The following is a 23225-nucleotide window of genomic DNA, read 5'->3' as shown; positions in this document are numbered from 1 at the left end:
ACTGCACAGAAAGCAAGCCGGCCCCCCAATATCCACGGCCTCTACATCAGGAGTACATGCTGCGCAGAAAGCAAGCCGGCCCCCCAATATCCACGGCCTCTACATCAGGAGCACACGCTGCGCAGAAAGCAAGCCGGCCCCGGGGATGAAAGACTCCATTGGGAACCTCAGCACGGGTACCTGTGAGTGTTCGGGGAAGTCAGAGCTGCTGCAGGTCCTTTCAACAAGGCCCGGGATTTCCCCAGGAAAACAAAGAGAAAGCTGAAGAGGAGAGCCGAGATACATACTCCACCCTCGAGTAAGGAGTTTGTTCTGTGACGAGAAGGAAGAGAAACACGTCTTTGCTGTCTTTTTCTGGTGAAGAACTCTCCTCATTTACTCTCTCCACGCTCACAAAATCACTGCACTAATTTGGTGTGTGATTGATAACGCGCTGAATTAAAACAGAGGGGAGATGGAAAAACATGGTCCCTGACAAACGTCGTGAGAGACAAAACCAAATGGGTGCGAGACGCCATCTGAGGCACAGTCAAGACAAACAGGAGTGCGAGGAATCAACTCTCCAGCTGAGTTTCTATTCATATTTCTACTGCCAACTTAATGATTTGAGCCTCCAAACTTTTTTTTTTTGCCTTTATCCTAACTAATGCCTGTCATTAATAATACTTATCTCACCACTGTGGTTAAAGACTAGGGCTCCATTTTGAAGTAACGGGACAATCTGAATCAACACTTTCAAATGTCACTTGTAATCAAGTCCAGGTCTATTTATTCCAACAACACGATCATCCTTCACCATGAGGGTGAAAACTAGAGCTGCTGTGACCTCTGCCAGGCTGAATTAAGATGGTTCATTATGTTGACATTACTGCTTTTTTCAGCTTCAAGTGCTAAAAGTGCACAAGGACAGATGCCAAACACAGCTTTCCAGAAACCACAGCTGCCTTTGAGATGCATTTTTAATATTCCAGCAAAAATGATCAAAACCGAAGTCATGTTTGAATATAAGGGGGCAGACATACATTGGTTTAGCTAGAGTCTGGGACAAAGCAAATAACTTCTGAAAAATGGTCATTTATGAGAGCATTAAAAGCTTACGGCCTGCCACTTTTGTAACACTGGAAAATAACATTGATTAGTCCCCCTTTATCACAATGAAGTATTTGGCAACAAAATTAGTACATGAACTAGCAACTATTACTTCCTACTGTGGCAAAACAAATCGCTCAAAAGCAGACCGACTTTGTATCTGATTGTATTTGAAAATAAAATAAATCTTATTTGTGAAGGGCACTACATTAACTATGAAATGGATAACCAACACTGCAGTGTCGCTCTCCATCCCTTCACCCAGCCCCACTGCCCTACCACGTCCTGCCCAGGTGCATCCTCCCACCCCTGCCCCCACTCTGCTCCAGCGCCCCCTGCCCCGCAGCCACACTGTCTCAGTGGAAATGTGGCTCTCATCCTGTTGGTCTCTCATGCTCACTTATTCTGGCATCCCAGGCTCTCCACAACTGGCCTCCCATTGTCATTCCGGTTCTGCCTGAGAACACGTCTTCTCGAATGGGGCCACCTGTCCTTTACCACTTGTGGGTCTTTGGTCCTCGTGGGCCCTCACTATTCTGGTAAGCTCCTCAAGGCCTCGCCTGAGCCCCAGGTCCCGGAGCCGCCACTCTCTTCCTGGCTGTGCTGTCCTGATGGAAATGCCCATGTGTGAACAGCAACAGCTCAAATGCAGTCATGGTCACTGGTTAACAAGCAAGCTTCTAATGCATATCCCAAAGCACCTCAGCACCTAGCACATAGCAGAGATTCAGCAAACACAGGCGGGTTTCGGTTCCTATTTCCTTTTCAAACTCTTACTGGAATCGTAAACTCGGCAGGATCAGTAACTTGAAAACATTTGTGGGCTGGGTGCAGCGGCTCATGCCTGTCATCCTAGCATGTTGAGAGGCCAAGGCGGGAGAACTGCTTGAGGCCAGGAGTTCAAGACCAGTCTGGGCAATATAGCAAAATCCCATCTCTACCAAAAATACAAAAAAATTTAGCTGGGTATGGTGGCAAGTGCATGTAAGTGCTAGCTACTTTGGAGGCTGAAGTAGGAGGACTGCTTCAGGCCGGGACGTGAAGGCTGCAGTGAGCTGTGATGGTACCACTGCATTCCAGCTCGGGCGACAGAGTGAGACTCTCTCAAAAAAGAAAAAGAAAAAAATCTGTGGAACCTAAGAAATCATCCTGCAGTCTGTTGCTACTATGTAAATGACTGCATAAAAAAAGGGGTTCAATGAAGACTTCTGCTTTCTCTTCATCCTGGATTAAGAACACACACTAGGAATGAAGAGAGAATGTATGTGATACGGGCAGGAGGCAGGGAAATACTGGTGAGGGCTTCACACTCAAGCCTGGACCCGTGGCCCAAAGTGATAACTATCCCTGTTTTCCCACCTGAATGTTGCCTTTTGGCCTGCTCTGCCCCCTATCCTGTGCCCATAAGAACCCCAGACTCCAGACTCAGGGGACGCATGCAGAAGAGACAGCATCCGAGCGAAGAGAGGAGAGGAAGCAGCTGGATGTTGGAGAGGAGTTTGGCTGAGGGATGGCCAGACTCCAGGGGAAAATTATCTTCCTGCTGTACCCCCTTTTCAGCTTCCCTTTCTGCTGAGAGCCACTTCCACAGCTCGATAAAGTCCTCCACATTCACCACTCTTTAATATGTTCGTGTGACCTGAGTCTTGCTGGACGCCGGACAACAACTCAGGTACCAAGAGGGCAGGGTGTAAAGGCTGTCACCCTGACACTCCACTGAGCTGATTAACACTCAACATTGATTGTAACACAGGCTTTCTGGAGCTCCAGGGGTCACAGACACCCGCTCCCGGACGGCAGAGCTAAAAGAGCATTGTAATATGCTTGGAGGCTGCCGTGAGGCCAGCGCAGAGCCTGCTCCCGCTAGAGGAGCGTTCCTTTGCTCTGGTTCCTGCACCTGTCCGTTCGTGTGGTCCCTCCCGTAAGGGACTGAGTGGCGGCGAGGAAATGAGCCACGCCCTGTGCCAGCCCTGAGAAGGGTCAAGGGAACTCTCCAGTCTCATATGCATTAGCAAAGTGGCCGGGCGCGGTGGCTCAGGCTTGTAATCCCAGCACTTTGAGAGGCTGAGGCGGGGGGATCACAAGGTCAAGAGATTGAGACCATCCTGGCCAACATGGTGAAACCCTGTCTCTACTAAAAATACAAAACTTAGCTGGGCGTGGTGGCGCCCGCCTATAGTCCCAGCTACTTGGGAGGCTGAGGCAGGAGAATCACTTGAACCCGGGAGGCAGAGGTTGCAGTGAGCCGATTGAGCCGAGATCGCGCCAGTGCACTCCAGCCTGGAGACAGAGCGAGACTCCGCCTCAAAAAAAAAAAAAAAAAAAAAAAAGAGACATTAGTAAAGTGACTCAGTATTACTTACCATTAAATACGGAAGTTAAAGCAGATGCTGCTTTCCCACTGAAAGGCTGATGGTAACCAATGCCGACAGGGGCATAAAGAAATAGTCCTCACACCCTACGGGGGCACATAAAACTGCTACGATCTCTTCAGAGGTCAACTGAGCAGTATCTCAAATTAAAAAAGGAATTCCATGGTGAGGATTTCCCCTGTGGGTGCACTCACTGGAGTACACAAGACACAGGACACAGATTGGGTGAAAGCGGCATTGTTCACAAAGACAGACCCACAGCTCACATTTCCCACAGCAGGGGAGGGGCACACACAGAGGGGGTGATTTACAGGTAAACTACTTAGAGTCATTCGGTCAATAAATACCTACCGAGTGCCTGTAACACACCAAACACTACTGTAAGCATTAATAACAGAAGGATCTCTACTGTAAGTGAAAAAAGATGTCAGAAAAATACGTAGGGTATGATCCCCTGTGAGGTTTTACGTCTCTACATACATGAATCGAATTGAGTTTTTCCCCTCAAGGGTTCACTTGGCCTTCCAAAGTGTTCGGAAACAAACGGGGTAGATGCACACGACCGAGCATCATCCAACTGTAAAAAGGAAGGAAGGGGGTCCAATGCGGCTGCCGCATGGCTGGACCCAGAGGACACCACGCTAGGTGAAGTCAGCCAGGCACAGAAGCACAGACACCGCAGGATCCCACTCACATGCGGTCCCCAGGAGTCCCGTTCACAGAGGCTGCAAGCAGGCGGGTGCCAGGGCTGGGGGAGGGGAGAGCGGAGAGTGACTATTTAATGGCTACAGAGTTTTGGTTTTAGAAGATGGACATTCGGGGAATGGTTGGGTGGTAATTGTTGCACAGTGTGAATATACTTAATGCCAGCATAAACTGCACAGTTAAAAAAGGTAAAATGGTAACCTTTATGTTAAAAACTCAAACTCTACACAAGGGAGAGAATTGAGAGGAATTTTTAAAAGTGCCATTTCCACAGGAATTAAAAAAAATACACAAGAAAGAAAGGACCTTTCCTCTTTGCTTTATACCTTTCTCTAGCATTTGAACTTTAAAAATCACATGTATACATCAGTTTTATAAAAAGCAAAGACAGAGAAGTGACTGTCCTTCAGGCACATAAGCTGCACTGTGGCTGTTTTCAGTTAACTTTAAGGTGACAGCAAAATTCCTGCCATGTTATGCCAGGCCTTGTATAAGGGAGTGTCCTCATGCCACCCTGCAGAGCCAGCCCGAGCTAGCCACGGCCCCAACAGACCTGTGGGTGCCATGAGCCTCCTGGTGCCGGCGCACACTCAGCCACGCAGGCTTCCTCACCCAGGGCGTGCGGTGGCCAAACGTGGTCTTGTCTCAAGTCCTCCTGGACTCCGAGAATTTTACAACTACATAGCTGGGTCAAATGTCTCAACATCAGCAAGTAAAGTAGATGCTAGAATACTTAGTAAAGTCAAGGGTAACCTGTCCCAGAAGTTGTTTTAGGCTAAAAATATTTTCAAGTTTGAATTTTATTTATGGCAATTGCCAATTTAATTACAAGTATTTTTGTTTCAGAAGCAATTAAAGACATTTATCATCATCTGCTACAACCATTACATTTTTGTTGAAATGGCTTGGTAGCTGTAATCTGCATATACACACACACATATATCCAGGGAGAGCATCCTAGTGATTTAAACACTCATTTCTGTGTTCTACAGATTCAAAAACCAATGCTTGCAAACAGGAGAGGTGAGAGGGTACGTATAAAAATAAATAGGACAGATTGAGACCATCTTGGCTAACATGATGAAACCCCGTCTCTACTAAAAATACAAAAAAATTAGCTGGGTGTGGTGGCGGGAGCCTGTAGTCCCAGCTACTCGGGAGGCTGAGGCAGGAGAGTGGCGTGAACCCAGGAGGCGGAGGTTGCAGTGAGCCAAGACTGCGCTACTGCACCCCAGACTGGGCGACAGAGCAAGACTCCGTCTCAAAAAACAAACAAATAAATAAATAAATAAAATAAAATAAATAAATAGGACGAAGGCCTAAGCTGTAACATATCTTGTGTTTATAAGGAAATAATTCTGGTTGCTGTGATGCGGAACTACAGCAGATTAGGAAAAACTGGGCTAGTGATAAATTATTCTTGTGACTGAGTTTCACTGGAATTTTATTACGACATACACGTACAGTCATGTAATATAACTGGTTAAAGTATTCTTGTAAATGTCTTTCAATCAACCCCTTTACCCGCTGCACAAATGATATCAAAACATGATAACCCATACGCCACTGTAACAGGTCCCTTACTTTCTTAAATTCCCTTCCCTCCTTGCTACATGCATATTTTCATGGCTGTAACCACAGAAGTGGATATATTTTATACTGTGCTTCTCCTGCTTATTACATCAGAAGCATTTTCTGTGTGGCTACAAGCGTCCTCATGATCATTTTTGCTGTTGTGTATTTCATCCCCTTATTGCTGCAGAATATCCTTTTTTTTTGAGATGGAGTCTCGCTCTGTCGCCCAGGCTGGAGTACAGTGTCGCAGTCTTGGCTCACTGCAACCTCTGCCTGCCAGGTTCAAGAGATTCTCCTGCCTCAGCCTCCCGAGTAGCTGGGATTACAGGCATGCTCCACCACGCTCAGCTAATTTTTTGTATTTTTAGTAGAGACAAGGTTTCACCATGTTGACCAGACTAATCTTGAACTCCTGGCCTCAAGTGATCCACCCGCCTTGGCCTCCCAAAGTGTTCGGATTACAGGTATGAGCCACCACGTCCAGCCAAGAAATCCTATTAAAGCTAAGGAATGACCATAGATCCTTCGGCCGTAACTGGCTGAAGTGAGGAGCCAGGAGGCAGCCCTGACTCTGAAGAGCTGTGGAAAGGCTGTGAGATAGCGTCCCGGGGGGCTGCTGGGGGTTCCCACCTTGCCTGAAAATGTTCGTTTCTGGGACTGGCATGTCAAATGGCTCAGAGGACTGGGCACCACCGATCTGTGGAGCTGAGGCTACAGCGGGTGGCCGGAGCACTCAGGAATCAGGGTAGGAGCCCACCCTGTGGCACTTGGGGACTCCACAGGGTCTCACACAAACTCATCTTCTCTGCTCTTCTTATCTAATTCTCCCCTCCTTGCTCATCAGTTATTATTTCTGAGGCCTCCTGCCAGATGTGAGAGGATTTCAGACTGGATTTCAGACTGACTCCCAAAACAAGAAAGCTGATTCAGCCTTCAGCATCATTTGAAAAGTCTGAGCTTAGAATGCTGTTTTCCACAGAAAAATAAGTGAAGTGACTTCAAGCAGAAAATCAGTTTTGAATAATGGCCCTGGACTCTTAGAAATGTCAATATAATTAAAGTGAAAGGCTCATTCTGTACTATGGGAAAAAAAGAGAGCTACAAAAGACATGTGGCGCCACTTGGAGCAATGTGGCTGCGGCCTGCAGAGAAAGTGATGTACCATCAGTGGACAATCTGCATGCAGCGCTGTTTCCCAGGAGAAGGCCCTTCATGGGAAATGCAGCTGCAGTATTCAGGGCACAGCGGTCACATCTGCAACAACTCGCAGAGAGGGCCAGTACACGTGGGTCAATGTGCGCACATATAGATGAGTGAGCACGCGCATGCAATTGCCTGGGGCGCTGCGGGCATCTTACCATTCTTTCCAATTTTTTGAAGGTTTGAAACTTTTCAAAAAGTAAAATTCCCGGAGTTACTACCTTTTTTATTCTTTCCAACTTTTATTTATTTCATCACCCAGGTGGTGAGCACAGTAGCTAATAGGGAGGTTTTTGATCTTAACCCTCCTCCCTCCCTCCACCCTCAATGAAGCCCTCGAGTCTGCTGTTCTCTTCTCTGTGTCCATGTGCAATCAATGTTTAGCTCCCACTTATAAGTGAGAACGTGTGGTGTCTGATTTTCTGTTCCTGTGTTCATTCATTTTTTTAAAGAGAGAGATTAGGTTGAGAAAGATTTTATAAAATGATTTTTAAGTGCTCTTGAAATAACATAAAACCACAACTTTTTAGCTATTGTCTAATTGTAGATGTAAACCCATTCTAATATTATAGTTCAAATGTTAAGTCAGCTTTTAATTCACCTACAATTATAGGACTAGCTACTAAAATGCCCAGTTTTGTCACAGTTTATTGATACAAAGACAATCCTCCTTTAATCCTCAAAGGATGTGTCCTACTCTATTATTTTTCTTACTTTAAAAGAGTTATGTCTCCAAAATGCTCCTAAACTCCCCAAAGAATTTCTGGATATTCTTGTAGTTAAAATACAAAATAAAATTCAGAGACAGAACTACTATAAAGAATCTAAAATTAAACTTAAAAGATTCTAAATTGATGTGACAAAAAAAAAAAAAGCAGAGTTTTTGCTGAATATGATTAATTGCTGTACTGCTGCTGCTGAAGGCATCAGTGTTTCCTGAAGGTCTCTGGTCTCGGACACCCACGTGAGCAATCCCCTTGGCACAGGAGCCAGTGTCTACTGAAGGCCTCTGGTCTGAGGCACTGTTCTGAGCACCCCCCCTTGGCAAGGAGACTTGTAAGGCAGCCACGTGATGACCCCCATGAAAGGTCATATTCCTGCTCACACCACTGAGGAAGGAGCCATGTACTCCCGGAGTCTGTTCTCTTAACTCCCTCTTCCTTTTTCTCTTTAATTAAAGTGCTGACATTGATACAGACCGTGGCAAAAGGATTTCTGCCCTACGTGTGAGTGCAATACTGGTGCTGCTGCGGAGGCGGGGCTCCAGTGAAGTGTGTCCATCACATTTCCCCAGCAGGACCCATGGGAGGCACTCCCCAAGCCCTCCTGCCAGCCCCATAAGGGCAGCCGTGAAGCAGAGGCTCCCCTGAAATCGCAGGCAGTATTTGCTGTTGATGTGAATGTGCACTTACGGGGGAAACTGTTGTCAAATTCTTAGATTCACAGCTATAAAGTAAAAGGAAGGGCTGGGAGCTCATATCCCTCACTCAGGCCAGAGACTAGGGCAGCTGGAGGGAGACACATCCTCCCTGCTTCTATGTACCACGCAGCCCCGCAGATACCAATGTGGGATTTTACTATACCTCGACATTGAAAGGACTCTCCTCAATTTTCCCAGCTTCTGCTTCCGGCAGAGGATTTTTGAGGGTCTGTAAAAATAACGCCGCTTTCCTTTTACGTTCTGCTTGAAGCTGTTTCTCTTTTGATTCCTTAGACGCCTGGGCCAGCTTTTCCCGGGCAGCAGCTGCGAGGCGATCTTCCAGCTTTTGCTTTGCTTAAGGAATAAACAAAGAAAAAAGAGAAGTTTAGAGCAAACAGTATTTTATCTGATCTTAATTTTCACAGGTTGCAAAAGTGTCATACGATGCAGTTAGTTAAAGTTTCTGAATAGGTACATACATTGGACAAATCAAATTTTGAGAGAAGTAGTTTATAATGTGCCCTTTTTTGGACATTTTACTTTCAGAGTTAGAAGGTTGATGAGACTCTATACTAACGAAAGCTGGAATAATGAAAACCTCAGAATGGCTCTCAGCATATATCCAAAATATTCACACCAGGCAATGAACACTCTATGAGAAGTGTTTTATTCCAAATGATCCGACAGTTGGTTAGTTTACACACAGGAAGGACAGATTCAGATGTACAGGCATGAGTACAAGTTTGCTTAGGGAGAACACCACAGCACAATGGAAGTTCTTGATGGTGGATTGTGGTCGAAAAATGGCCTTCTTTTTTTTTTTTTTTTTTTTTTGAGACGGAGTTTTGCTCTTGTTGCCCAGGCTGGAGTGCAATGGCGTGATCTCGGCTCATTGCAACCTCTGCCTCCTGGGTTCAAGCAATTCTCCTGCCTCAGCCTCCCAAGTAGCTGGGATTACAGGCGTGTGCCACCATGCCCGGCTAATTTTGTTTTTTCAGGAGAGACGGGGTCTCACCATGTTGGCCAGGCTGGTCTCGAACTCCTGGCCTCAGGTGATCCACCCACCTCAGCCTCCCAAAGCGCTGGGATTACAGGTGTGAGCCACTGCGCCTGGCCTGAAAATTGGCCTCTTTTAAATGTTGCTTGATCTGAATGTGTGTATACAGGAAAAGCAATTTAAGAAAATCAGTTAGAATAGATAACCACCACAATGCAGCAACCATTATTTGATGCTTTAATGCAGAACAGAATTTATTCTGGAGTCGGGATGGGAAGACCATATGCTGTCCCCATGCTGCTAGCAGTGTTGGGGTGGGTGTGGTGGCCACGCTGCGGCCCATGAAGACGAGCCGCAGCCCGAAAACCAGCTGGGTACACACCACCTTCAAGGGCCCAATGGTTCTGTGGGGAGGCAGCCTCACAAGAGGGCATCTCCTAGTTTGGTTCCTGAGCTGGGAAGACAGGCTGAGCCTTTTACCCTGGGGCTGCCGGCCAAGCGCAAAGTGAGCTTCCATTAATGCATCCCACTGTAGCGCATTAGGGCTAAGACGGCCAACTCAGTTTCTTCAAAAACAAACTGCCAACGGCACTGCATTTGAGGCCCAGTGAAGAGCAGAGCTCACTCCTCTAAAAAAGAACGTTTCAAAACCTCAGCCATGTTACACAACTCCCAAATAGGTCTGATTTCCAAAGGCTTCAGATTCTAGTTGGCAGCCTCGAGATCTTTTGGCTTAGCAGATAAATCTTATATTTAGGTATTTCCTTTCTTTCAAGAAGTTTAAAAGCTATCAACAAACCTTGCTTTGCTTCTAGCTCCTCCTGGGTAAGTTGAGGCTTCTTCTCCTCAACAACTACACAGGGTGGGGCAACTGCTGGGTTAGTGTTTGCAGCACTACTAGAACTTTCTTGGCCTTCTTTGCTTTCTTCATCATCATCACTGTCATCATCTAGCTTAACACGATTTTTTTCCAGGGGAAGCAGATCATTTTCTTTGGCCTTGATTGCAAAGCTTATTGGAGCAAAGGAAGCTATTGAGGAAAGGTGAGAATTATGATACATGTTACAGAGTGGAAATCTTTGCAGGCCCTGCTACCCACCTGAGCATCGGCTGCTGGGAAGGGGATGACTAGCATGGAGCCACATCATATGCAGGGTCTACGGTGGGGGACGCCGTGCCGTCAGAACAGACCTGTGCAGATGTGCACTGCACGGCGTGAGGCTGGGGGGAGCCCCTGAACCATGCTGTGAGAACCGCACTGACTGGGGACTGCATGGCAAGGGCACACTTGCTGATGCCAGGGCAGTCACCTGCAATTTTAAATGGCCAATTCTTGTCATTTTCTTTTCTTTTTGAGGTGGAGTCTTGCTCTGTCGCCCAGGCTGGAGTGCAGTGGCACGATCTCGGCTCACTGCAACCTCTGCTTCCTAGGTTCAAGCAATTCTCCTGCCTCAGCCTCCTGAGCAGCTGGGAGTACAGGCGCCCGCCACTATGCCTGGCTAAATTTTTCTATTTTTAGTAGAGATGGGGTTTCACCATGTTAGCCAGGATGGTCTCGATCTCCTGACCTCGTGATCCGCCTGCCTCGGCCTCCCAAAGTGCTGGGATTATAGACGTGAGCCACTGTGCCCGGCCTCATTTTTCTTTAAAAAAAAAAAAAAAAAAAAAAAAGTTCATGGCTCAGCATATATCTAAATTTGCTTCAGGAGGCATATGATGTGACTCCACTATAAACAGGTCTCTTTCAAAAATTCCCCATGATAAAAAATAGCCTTTTCTTACAAAGCAAAAATTACAGAATCCATGCCTTTATTCAGCAAACATTTTTACCTACTTTGTGACAGGCATTATGTTAGACCATTTTCAACACCTGTAAGAAAATGTCAAACCCAGCGTGACAAAAATTTAGAAGCAATCCCTCCTCCTAGAATATCCAGAAGGCTTAAATTTAAGGGAAATATGGAGGCCCTGAAGAAAAAATCATCTTCCCCACCCCACCACTCAATGAGCAGAGTCCCTTTCTCTTACAGACGCTGTGATAAATGGCTCTTGACAAGGACTAACTGGTTGCAATAAGATACAGTATTTTAAAAAACCATCAGTTGTTATTTATGAAGAATATTCAAGTCACCCACAATGAAGGGGATGCTAAGTGCACCGCAAACCAGGTGACTGAGAGGGAAGTGGGTTCTGGGTAAACAAGGCAGCTTCTGGAAGGGCTGCAACTTATGTTTGTGATGCCACCTCTGCAGCACAGGGTGGGCTACCTGGCTGGTCCCTGGAGGAGGTCCTCCTGCTTTAGCATTTTATGACTCCAAACCCGTGTGTGATGTGAAGTAGACAGTTAAGCATGTGATAGCCCAGACCCTCTGAAATATAACCACTTTTCATCAACGACTGCCTCAGGGGACAGGGCACACACAAAGACACTGATACCGGGAGAGCAGTATTTTATAACATCAAAATAAAAAGCAGCAGGGCCAGCAGCTGAAGCCAGATGATGAGCACGTGTGTGGGGCGTGAGTGGTCATTATGTGATATTCTGTTTTCGTACATGTTTGAGATTTTCCATAAGAAAAAAAAAATTGGCCGGGTGCAGTGGCTCATGCCTGTAATCCCAGCACTTTGGGAGGCCAAGGCGGGTGGATCACAAGATCAGGAGTTCAAGACCAGCAGGGCCAACATGGTGAAACCCTGTCTCTACTAAAAATATACAAATTAGCTGGGTGTGGTGGCGGGTGCCTGTAATCCCAGCTACTTGGGAGGCTGAGACAGGAGAATCACTTGAACCCGGGAGGCAGAGGTTACAGTGGGCTGAGATCACGTCACTGCACTACTCCAGCCTGGGCGACAGAGTGAGATTCTGTCTCAAAAAAAAAAAATAAATAAAAAAACAAAACAAACAAGGGGCTAGACTAAAATATATCACAAAATGATTTAATAACAATTATTTCCAAACCATCTCCCCAAATTAGAAAAATACGCAATCAACAAATAAGAATATTAAGATGAAAGCTTCCAGAACGCCTTCTAGCAATGCTTATTTCATTTCACATTTTGTTTTCTTTATTTTTTTTGAGACAGGGTTTCGCTGTGTTGCCCAGGCTGCAGTGCAGTGGTGCAATCATAGCTTATTGCAGCCTTGACTTCCTGGCCTCAAGCAATCCTCCTGCCTGAGCCTCCTGAAGTGCTGGGATGACAAGCATGAGCCACCGTGCCCAGCCTCAAGTTGACTTTTTTTTTGTTTTTTTTTGAGACAGAGTCTCGCTCTGTCGCCCAGGTTGAAGTGCAAAGGCACGATCTCAGCTCACTGCAACCTCTGCCTCCCAGCTTCAAGCAATTCTCCTGCCTCAGCCTCTTGAGTAGCTGGGATTACAGGTGCTTGCCAACATGCCCAGCTAATTTTTTGTATTTTTAGTAGAGATGGGTTTCACCATGTTGGCCAGGCTGGTCTCAAACTCCTGACCTCAGGTGATCCACCTTGTCCAGCCTCTCAAGTAGACATTTTAAAGCTAGGATCTATGCACAGAAAACACAAAGCCAAAACCACAGCTGCTCACAGTAAGAGTTGCCTATGGCCCACAGCCCACAGGCCTCCCTTACTCAGCCTTCACAGCTCCACACGACAGACACTGAGAGGCTTCCCATTTCACACATGGGAAAACCGAGGCTGAAAAGATTAAGTAAGTTTCTCAAGGTACCTCAGGTCAGTGCAGGGAATCAGGAATTACTTCTTTATGTGGAATTTTTCAATCACAAAATTGTTGCTTCTGCCTAGAATCTTCCTTGCAGATCACGTCACAGCACATGGAAAGCATGTCCTACAGCTTCAGTGAGTGGTCTCACGCTGCATTCAGAATAAACCCAGTTCCTTCCCAAGGCTGCCACGTCCCTGCGTGATCGGGGCCACTGCTCCATGTTTGCACTGCCCCTCACCTCTGCCTGAGAGCTGCCTGCTCTTGTCCTGTCCCTTTCACACTCTTCAAGGATCGGCCCCCACGATGCCTCCTCAGACAAGCTATGCCCAACCTCTTTCCTGCACACCACTCACTATGATTTGCATTCAGGCACTGACGGTCCACTATCTCCTAGGCGGTGGAGGACGGGACCATGCGGGGACAGATGCACGGCTGACATGGCATCGGGCACCCCTGAGTGAACCCGCCATCTTCCATAGCAAATAGGTTTCTGTTTTTTAGCTAACAACTCTTATTGCTAACTTCCAACTTCAAAAGTAATATACATTCTCTGTGGGAGATTTTGAAAACATATGAGCAAATAGATCAACTGCAATTCCAATATGGAAAAAAATCATCCGAACATAATCAGTGGATTCCCAGGCAGAAGTGTACTATGGCACATGTGTGTAAAATGGGGGCACAGCTCCTTGTTTCATAACCTGCTATTTTCACTTTGAGACGGAGTTTCGCTGTTTCGCTCAGGCTGGAGTGCAGTGGCGCGATCTAGGCTCACTGCAACCTCCACCTTCCAGTTTCAAGCGATTCTCCTGCCTCAGCCTCCTGATTAGCTGGGATTACAGGTGCCCGCCATCACACCTGGCTGATTTTTGTATTTTTAGTAGAGACGGGGTTTTGCCATGTTGACCAGGCTGGTCTCGAAATCCTGACTTCGTGATCTGCCCCCCTCGGCCTCCCAAAGTGCTGGGATTACAAGCGTGAGCCACTGCATCTGGCCCCAGCAACTCCTTTCTTTACTGTGTAGACAGGTTTCTGTGTCAACACAGACCACTTAAACAGACAGCAATATGGACATGCCAATTCACAATTTCCCATAACTGTTTCCAAGTTTGTTTTTTTTTTTTTAAAAAACAAACATGCCCTACAACGAACATCCATGTATATATAGACATCTTGGTAAAACATGTTTCTAGGAACAGAAGGTCATTTTCATTTAAAACTCAGTCCATATGACTGGGTTCTATCAACTTACACTCAAAAACAGTATTCCCACTGCCCACAGCCTCTCTATCATTGTTACTTTTTTTAAACTTTATCAATTTGAGGCAAAAAATAAAAACTTGTTAACGAGGATACATCGAAAAAATATATTTACTAGCCATTGATTTTTCTTCTTTTTGGAACCATCTTTTCATGTCCTTTGTCTATTTCTCTAGGTCAGTGACTGTCTTTTCATATTGATTTATAAAAGCTCTTTCTATACTGAGGATGTTAACCTTTATTTTTATGTATTAGCAGTTACTGCCATTTCTGTATTTGTCTTTTAACTTTATTCAGGCCATGCCCCCATCAGACCTACTAATCTTTCCCTATGATTTACAGCTTCAGTTCTTAGACACTTCTTTCCAGCTCCAAGATTATTTTAAAAGGAAAATTACCTTTATATTTTCCTACTTTTCTAGTTTTATGTTTTACATTTAAATACTGGATTTATATGGAATTATGGTTGTCAAATATGTGATGTCTTATTATTTTTCAAAATGGAGAGCCTGTTTTTCCAATATCAATTACTGTTATACTAAAGTTTCATCATAAACATTTGAGAGAATGTTGCTGCTTTCTCGGCATCTGAGAAAGCCACTCATCTGTTAATATGATAAACTATACTAGAAGATCTTCTCATTTTGTGACATACTGGGATTCCTGGAACAATCGTACTTGCTCATAATCTATTACTATTTTCATACATAGCTGAATTCAGTTTAATATTTTGACATCTACACTTGTAAGTGATCGTGGTCTCCGGACTGCCAAGCTTTGAGAGCTTCATACCTTTCCATCTTTCTTAATGCTCTGGAGTGGCTTTCACGATGTAGGCGTTCTATTCCTTGAGGGTGACTTCACTTGACCTTTAATTTGTCTTGGCTGACTGCCCGGGTTTAGAGGTATTTCACTAACCAATTATTTTCAAAATTCTTTCAGGTCTATAGATCTATGTCGGTTCCTTATTTCTTTATGAAATAATTTCAGCACTTACATTTTCTTAGAAAACGATATTTTTCACTGATTTTCAAATTCATTCAAATTTAAAATAATATACGTTCTCATATACTTTATTTTCTAGTTTAACTTCTAGTTGTATCTTGTGTACTTAAAAAGATACCTATAATTTTCTTCCTCTGTAACGCAGGCTGGAACGCAGTGGCATGGTCTTGGCTCACTGCAACCTCCGTCTCCTGGGCTCAAAAGATTCTCCCACCTTAGCCTTCCAAGTAGCTGGGAGCACAGATGGGTGCCACCATGCCTCGTTAATTTAATTTTTTGTAGAGACATGGTCTCACGATGTTGTCCAGGCTGGTTTCTATCTCCCAGGCTTAAGTGATCCTCCCCCACTTCACAGCCTCTGTGAGGAGCTGGTGCTACAGGCATGCGCCACCATGCCCGGCTACATTTTTGTATTTTTAGCAGAGACGGGGTTTTGTCGTGTTGCCCAGGCTGGTCTCGAATTCCTGGACTCAAGTGATCTGCCTGCCCTGGCTTCCCAATGTGCTGGGATTATGGGTGTGAGCCACCACACTCCACAGCAATTTATTTCTAAGCAATCTTTTCCACGTCTGATTATCAGTAGCACTAGTTTTATAATATTTTCTATTTTGTAGAATACAAATTAGAGACTTAAAGATTTTTCTCCTGTTACGCAGGAGTGTGTTTCAGAGATGCCCATATGCCTGGAGGCTCAGCTGTGTCTCCCGAACTTTGGAATCTCTGTGGGCGCAATGACATTTCTGTCTCCGCATCTTTTCAAAGAGAGGCTGGCCTGTGCTTTTGAGAACTGAGAGTTAGCATGGGTTTTGTCAGATATTGAGTAGATCTCTGTTCAAGTGTCTCAGGCTTGGGTGGATGTAGACGGGAAACTTCTCGGTGTGCTGTTTCATCTGCCAGGTTCTAGGACAATCAGGGAGGTGTGGAGAAGGTCACGCTGGTTGGCAGCAGCCTTGTAGGCAGGGCTGCTCCTCTGCGGGCCCCACAGCTGGCAGGCGTCAGGTGCCTTCCCTGGGCTCATAACCCCTCTGCACACCCCATAGCTGGCTGGGTCAGGCGCCTTCCCTGGGCTCACAAACCCTGGGGCAACAGGCAGGCTCGGGCTGTGGTTGCGTTCTGGGGCGTGAGAAGGGATGAGGTACTGCTGCCTCTGGGATGCTCCCAGCTTGTTCCAGCCTCCTGCCTGCCCCTCTGTGGCTGACAGTCGACTCCCCTGGAGTCACTGCCCTGAGTCTTAAGGGCACTTCTCTGCAAGCTCCAGGTATGCTGCCTTACCCTGACCTATAGACAGAACCTCCCCCTGGTTTCTAGAGCAATAACCATTTTCATCCTCTACTTATTACATTCCTTTGATTATCCCAGTGAGAGTTTGCGGGTGGCCGGGAAGGGTGAGACATGGATCATTTGTGCTCAGGTAACCTCCTCGAATAAGAGGCCCAAAGACACACATAGTGAATTGCCTAGTTAGTGGTTCATCCACATGGATTTGGTTTCGCTGAATGATCACCATTCTCATACAACAAGGCATCTTTATGTGAAGGACGGTCCTCTTATCACCCCAGCCCACTTCCTCAATCTCTTGTCTCCACTCTGCCTTTCCTTCTGACCCAAGAGCTGTCACCTCGCCCCACTGCCACACCTCACCCCACTGCCACACCTCACCCCACTGCCACACCTGTCACACTCTGTTCCAGGCCACCAATGCCACCGGAAATCTCTGAAGTCGCTCCAGTGGCTTAACTGCATCACAAAGCCACCAGACTGGATAAAGTTATTCTGCTGACCTAAAACCTGTCAGATGTGCTGGCCCCTCCCCGACAGGGCGCGCCTGGGCAAGCTGGCCAAGGCTCCTTCATCAGCCACCCCCCAAGTCACTGCTGACCACCTACCGCATCTCAGCACGGGGCTGGGCAGCTCGCACCACGGGGCTCCTGCCTAGGGCTGCGCCCCTGCCTCAGAGCCTCCCGTTCCTCTCGCAACACCAGCTGAACACCTCTCCTCCACAGAACCTCCCTCCCGCGGGGGGAGCCCACTGCTGCTCCATGAGGTTCCTGGCTAAGGGCCTGCTCTGGCCTTTGCTTCTGTCTGCTTTTTAATTACACTGGCTTTTTATTTTTATGTGCCTGTCTGTCCTGCGACATGAAAGTCTCCCTCCAAGAACATAACAAACTAACTGAAATACAGTGAGTGAAGTATTGCCTGGTAGAGATTCTCAAGGAATCTACTTTGACAAATTAATAAATGAATTTCATTGGTACAACAGTTTGCATATAAATAGTTTCAGAAGTTCCAGGGAGTATGAAGCATTATTTGATACTTTCTGTACAAATGTCTAGTACACTGAACAGACTTAAATAGACACATACCTAAGGGCTGCTCACACTCACGTTACCTCCAATGCCACGTGAGGCAAGCACGACACAGCGTGGAAGGCGGAGGTTTCACCACAGCAACCTCCAGGGGGCCGCCAACCCCACCCCAGCCTGCAGGTGAGGGCGCTGAGTCTGAGGTCACCGAGGATCCTATGCTTGCCGACTTACGGTGGAATGTGCAAGGCCAACATGCAAGTGGCAGCATACCTTTCACCAGCTTCCCGTCCGGGACGGTCTTACTGGACGATGCCTCCTTCTTCCCGCCTGAGCCTGCCCGTGCTCCCACCTCGGCTGCATCTTCAGGCGCGCCATCCTCCCCAGCGTCACTTGGCTTCTCGGGAGCAGAGTCTGTGGGAGCCTCTTCTGGTGCAGACACAGCCTAGAGATTAAACGTCACTATAAACTGTCAGCAGGAAATTATACAGAAATTTTCAAAAAAGAGAGATGTATACAGTACATATGTTTCACTGGACAACGGCAATTGTACGTTACTGCCCAAGCAGCACTGGGAACAGACTTCCAAATCCAGATCTGCTATTTTTTCTTACAATGGAATGTATCAAAGAGGAATAGAAGATTTTCTCCTGTCTGAAAAAACACTATACTCTTTGAAGCCCTAATACTGCCTTGGGAACCAATTTTCAGTATCTTTTCTTTGGACGCTGATTACTCAGAATTCTTTAAAAATACCAAATTATCCCCATCACCTACAGAGGAGTCAGTTTCTTTCAGTGTGGGCCATTGGAGATAAGGGTCTGAAGAAATCTCCTGAGAAGCAAGGCCCATGTCATCTCTTCACCAAAACTGGCTTTACAAAAATGTCAGTTTTTGTGCTCTGAGAAGAGCAGAGCAAAGGCAGAAGAGGGGGCTGTGGGACAAAAAGCACTTCCAAGTGCGCCAGCACCACGCCGGGGACCTGGTGAGGGGGAAGGGCGTGCAGGCGCAGGCAGAGGCCGTGCTGCAGGACACCCCCAGCACCAGCTGGCCAGGCGTGAGGCACCCACTTATATTTTATATATTTCATACATGTTAACACAACAGAAGCAGGGTAACCGGCTGTCATGAAATGTAGCTAAAAACTGTAGACGGCCAAAACATCGAACAGTTGAAGGAACAGGATTTTTTTTGTTTGTTTAGAACGTGCTGGACAAACAATCATCGACGCTGTGAACGTGGGCAGATGCTTTCAAAAGATCAAGATCCAGAGCTAAGGGGGACGTGAAAGATGGAGTATGCCAGACACACATTAAAAAAAGGTGAAGAATCACCCAGCCCTTTCACCTGTAGGAGAATAAACAGAAAGCGACTTCTGATCTGGAAGGCAGAGCCACCTGTAACAGCTTCACAGCCTTCCTGTGTTCAGACACGTACCTGTGTGCTATCACCCCCTTCTTTCTGGAGGAAGAACTGCTTCTTAAACTCATAATAGGCATTATACTGGTGCCACGGCTGCAGGAACTCAAATCTGAGCAGAAAAAGAAAGAAAATGGGTCATTTACCAAGACAAGCTCACTGAAGTAACAACAGGCCCTGTTCTCCTAGCTCTTTACTGATCTCAACAACCCCACAAGGTGGTTACTGTTATAGCTACTCATCTTATAAACGAGGGAGACTGCACACAGGGGGTCGAAATCGCTTGCCTGGGGTTACACAGGTCACGCTGCAAATGTGACAATATATTTTTATGTTTTACCAGTACTGAGGCGTGGGACATTACTTGGTTTTTAAAAAGAAGGGTTTGTGTCTAGATTTTTAAGGCAGATTCTTGAAAACTATAGGCTTTTATTTTAGGTAGCTTCAAAATTCCTACTTAAAAAATAAAACAAACAAAAAACAGGTAACATAATTTAAAAACACCACCCAAGTCTAAGCAATTTAACAAGCCAATTAAAAAATGTATTTATCTAAAGACACTGGTTGGGCGTGGTGGCTCACGCCTGTAATCCTAGCACTTTGGGAGGCCGAGGCAAGTGGATCACTTGAGGTCAAGAGTTTGAGACCAGCCTGGCCAACACAGTGAAACCCTGTCTCTACTAAAATACAAAAGTTAACCAGGCGTGGTGGTGCACGCCTGTAGTCCCAGCTACTCAGGAGGCTGAGACGGGAGAATTGCTTGAGCCCAGGAGGCAGAGGTTGCAGTGAATCAAGATCACGCCACTGCACTCCAGCCTGGGTGATAGAGCGAGACTCCATCTCAAAAAAAAAAAAAAAAAAAGACATTTGAGCCAAGAAAAGGATTAAAAATATATAAAAAAATTAATTCTGTACCTACATTTTTTAAAAAAGGCTAAACGAAACCCCCAAATGCCATATACCTAACATATAAAATTCTTCTTCTGACCTTTGATCATTCTTGGCACGAACACTGGTCTCGAACTTCAGGCCGTTCCTGGCGACATACTCGGCCAGCTTGTCAATCACGGGCTGGACGTCGGGGGGCGGGGGGATGATGGCGGCCACGGGGGCAAGTGCACTGTGGGAGAAGAGTCTGTGAGACCCCTGGGCCTCAGGAGCTCGCCAAGCTCAGTCCTGGCTGCTCGGGGGTCCTCACCGCCTCAGATGCCCGGAGAGACATGTGAGTGACAAACAGTGTGTTAGGGGAGGCTCTTGTTGAAGGTGATGCACACGACAGAAACTAAAGTCAACTAGACAGGATTGTTGTCAAAAGTGAAAATGGGGATTTTAGTGATAAAAGGTGCATTTCTCCTACTAATTAACATTTCCCCCCAATCACAAGCTAATTCTTAGAAATAACCAAGAATAAGTAGTTTTTTTTTGTTGTTGTTGTTATATTAAAAAAAAAGTCAGCAAGCATGATTCAACCTCCTTCATTTCCTGTTTGACTTGCTCAGCATGACCAGAAAGAGTCGTTTTCACAGAAATTCCCGTGTTTCATTCCATTTCCCAAGAGCCTCCTTTCAAGGCGGGGCATTCCAGGCCTGCTGGTAAAGCGCCTGTCTCCTACTCGTCCCCTGAACACTGGGGGCCCTCGCTGTTGGAAAAGCTAGGGCTCTGCCCATGGCTTCACAGGTTAACTAAAGTAGCTGCCAGGGTCCCCCGGTGGCCAACAGCTTGGGAGAGACTCATGAAGCACCCCAACATCACCTGCGTCAACTTCATGAACCTGCATGTTCTGCAAACAACTGCAGTTTCACTGCATACTGATTTTGCCTAGCACAGCTCAACTGAGACTCTGACACAAAGCGCAAGAACAGATGCTGGAGATCTGGGGCCAGCGTGCAACGTGAAATGAATTCAACTTTATAAGTGGTTTAACTTCAATGCTAAAAAGTTTGTGCTACAAAGTTGACAGGAAAAGTTTCTGTTTTCCTGTCAACTTTGTAACTTGGGGATTTGGAATAATAACTACTCAGATAATGGGGACCCCGTATGTGATCTAGATTACAAGCCCCCCATGGAGACACAGACGGCCCCAGTGACTGCAGTGCTGAGTGACTCACACAGCAGGCAGCGGTGGATGCTGCACCTACCTTGTGGTGGTGGTTGTGGAGGTGGCCCCGCTGCTAGTCTCCGCCGTGGTTGGGGGCGGTGGTGGTGTGGTCCCAGGAGGTGGTGGGGCAGTGGTTGTCACTCCAGGGGAGTTAGACACGGTCACGCCAGCAGGAAGGGTGCTGTAGTAAGTAGCCACATCGATTCCGGGAGGGGGCGGCGCCAGGCAGTAAGTGCCGTCCGGTAGCATATAGTAGCTGTAATACATGGCTGCCACGGTCGCTGTGGAGACACATTGCCCTGGAGTGAGCATGGCCGGCCACAGGCTGGTCCATGAGTCCACAATGCGCTGAGCCGCAAGAGCCCTTCCCCCGGCAAGATGCAGCTTTGCCTCTGCTCACTTCCAACCATGCCGTTTTCTAGATTTTTCTGATACAAAAAGGTTGTCTGCGCAATATGCAATTTAAAGGAACCAGGCAAAGACACAACACACATCCAAAGACAGATGGAAAGTGAATGGCATGAGGACATTCAAAGGCACCAGACGTGAATATTCTCTAGACAAATTAATGTTCTCCTTAACTTCAAAATGTGCAGGTTGGGAACAGTCTCCTCTCTAGCGGCAACCAGTCATCCCTTTGCTCACACGGCCCACCAAGGCCACCTACGCTCCTAAATGCACATGGAGGAAATGCCTTTGGGTAGCTCCCCGCGCTGACACCAGCTTTCATTCTCCAGGTACGCTGCTCCCTCCGTTCACATGTTAATCCGGAAACCATCCCCTTGGTAAGGCAGCTGCTCCTGGCAACCCTGACGTCAGCCCCCGGCCCCAGCAACACATGCTGTGCAGGAATGTATTCAGTAAACAAAAGTTCCCAGGGGCACTGAGGCTGTGTGCGCCATCTTGCCAGCGATTCTGCGCACACATGCAGGTATCTGTAGGGTAGCGGCGCGCTGTCTTAACAATTAAAAGACATACCTCACGCTAGAAGACGAGTTAGTGGGTGCGGCGCACCAGCATGGCTCATGTATGCATATATAACTAACCCGCACATTGCGCACATGTACCCTAAAACCTAAAGTATAATAAATAAATAAATCAATAAATAAAAAGAAGAAAAATAATCGACCTAATCTCCAGCTCTTGAAAAATACCATAATGTAATACTATTTTTAACAAATAATCGACCTAATCTCTAGCTCTTGAAAAATACCATAATGTAATACTATTTTTAACTTGCCTTTTCTGATTAATAATAGAGAACATACTTCTAGGTTACTTTCTATTTTGTAATGATTTTGCTGTTTTAAAAATGTTTTAGGTCTTTTTGTATATGGAAGAAAATTTTATACATGGAATTGAGAGAAAAGAACAAGGACAAAGGTAAAAATCACCTATAATTCCATCATACAAATGAATCACTTGGAAGTATACAGAGTAATTTTTTTAGCATTATTTTTATTTTCTTCTGTAAAACAGGGATTGTTTGTACATCTTTTTTAGCATCCTGTACCTTTAACTTAACAATATATTGTGAATATGTTTCCAGGTTAAAATATTCTTTTTTATCAAATTTTAAAATTGAATGTGTATTATAGATGGGCCATAATTTTATTTACCCAATATCTGTCATTAAACATTTGGTTCTTTTCAAAAAAAAAAAAACAATTAAAAATCCTGTACATTTATCCTTTTTGGGGTTAAATGTTCAGAACCACGAATCACAGAAGATTCAATGATTAATTACGAAATTATTTAACTTCCAGTCCTGTTGGAGATAAGCAAGTAGTTCTGACTACACAGAGATTTAATCTTCTCTTTATTAGGAGATGATGAAAATATTTTTCGAATTAAGAACTTTTATCTTCACTTTCAATTAATTCACCTTAAAACAATAACACTGAGAAACAGTGAAACCTTAACCATGGTTTCCAGTAATGTATGCTATGCAGAGAAAAATTTCCGAAGTACAACTTACACTATCTTGACCTTTCCATCTTAGATTGGCGAGGCAGCATAATTCCTTTGTGCTGTAGGCATATTCCCCAGCTGCTAACGACTTATTTAAATTAATTATACATGAT

General features: G+C 45.8%; 1 protein-coding gene across 6 annotated transcripts in view; it reads right to left on the bottom strand.

The window, feature by feature from the left end:
• The window catches only part of SFSWAP (splicing factor SWAP), a 91131-nt gene that overhangs the window by 26488 nt on the left and 41418 nt on the right, over positions 1–23225 (bottom strand). For 4 of the 6 annotated variants that reach the window (XM_054444800.2, XM_054444804.2, XM_054444801.2 and 1 more), the window contains 6 exons: positions 21182–21422; positions 20032–20163; positions 19062–19155; positions 17898–18069; positions 10158–10388; positions 8525–8715 (listed from right to left, as the gene is read on the bottom strand). In XM_054444800.2, the coding sequence (XP_054300775.1) occupies positions 8525–8715; positions 10158–10388; positions 17898–18069; positions 19062–19155; positions 20032–20163; positions 21182–21422 (1061 nt within the window). The remainder of the gene's footprint in view (positions 1–8524; positions 8716–10157; positions 10389–17897; positions 18070–19061; positions 19156–20031; positions 20164–21181; positions 21423–23225) is intronic. The other 2 variants (XM_054444802.2, XM_054444806.2) reach the window with 1 other exon arrangement.

This window comes from Pongo pygmaeus, chromosome 10, assembly GCF_028885625.2.
Source record: "Pongo pygmaeus isolate AG05252 chromosome 10, NHGRI_mPonPyg2-v2.0_pri, whole genome shotgun sequence".
In the NCBI taxonomy this organism is placed as follows: domain Eukaryota; kingdom Metazoa; phylum Chordata; class Mammalia; order Primates; family Hominidae; genus Pongo; species Pongo pygmaeus.
This window is presented reverse-complemented; position numbering and strand designations above follow the sequence as displayed.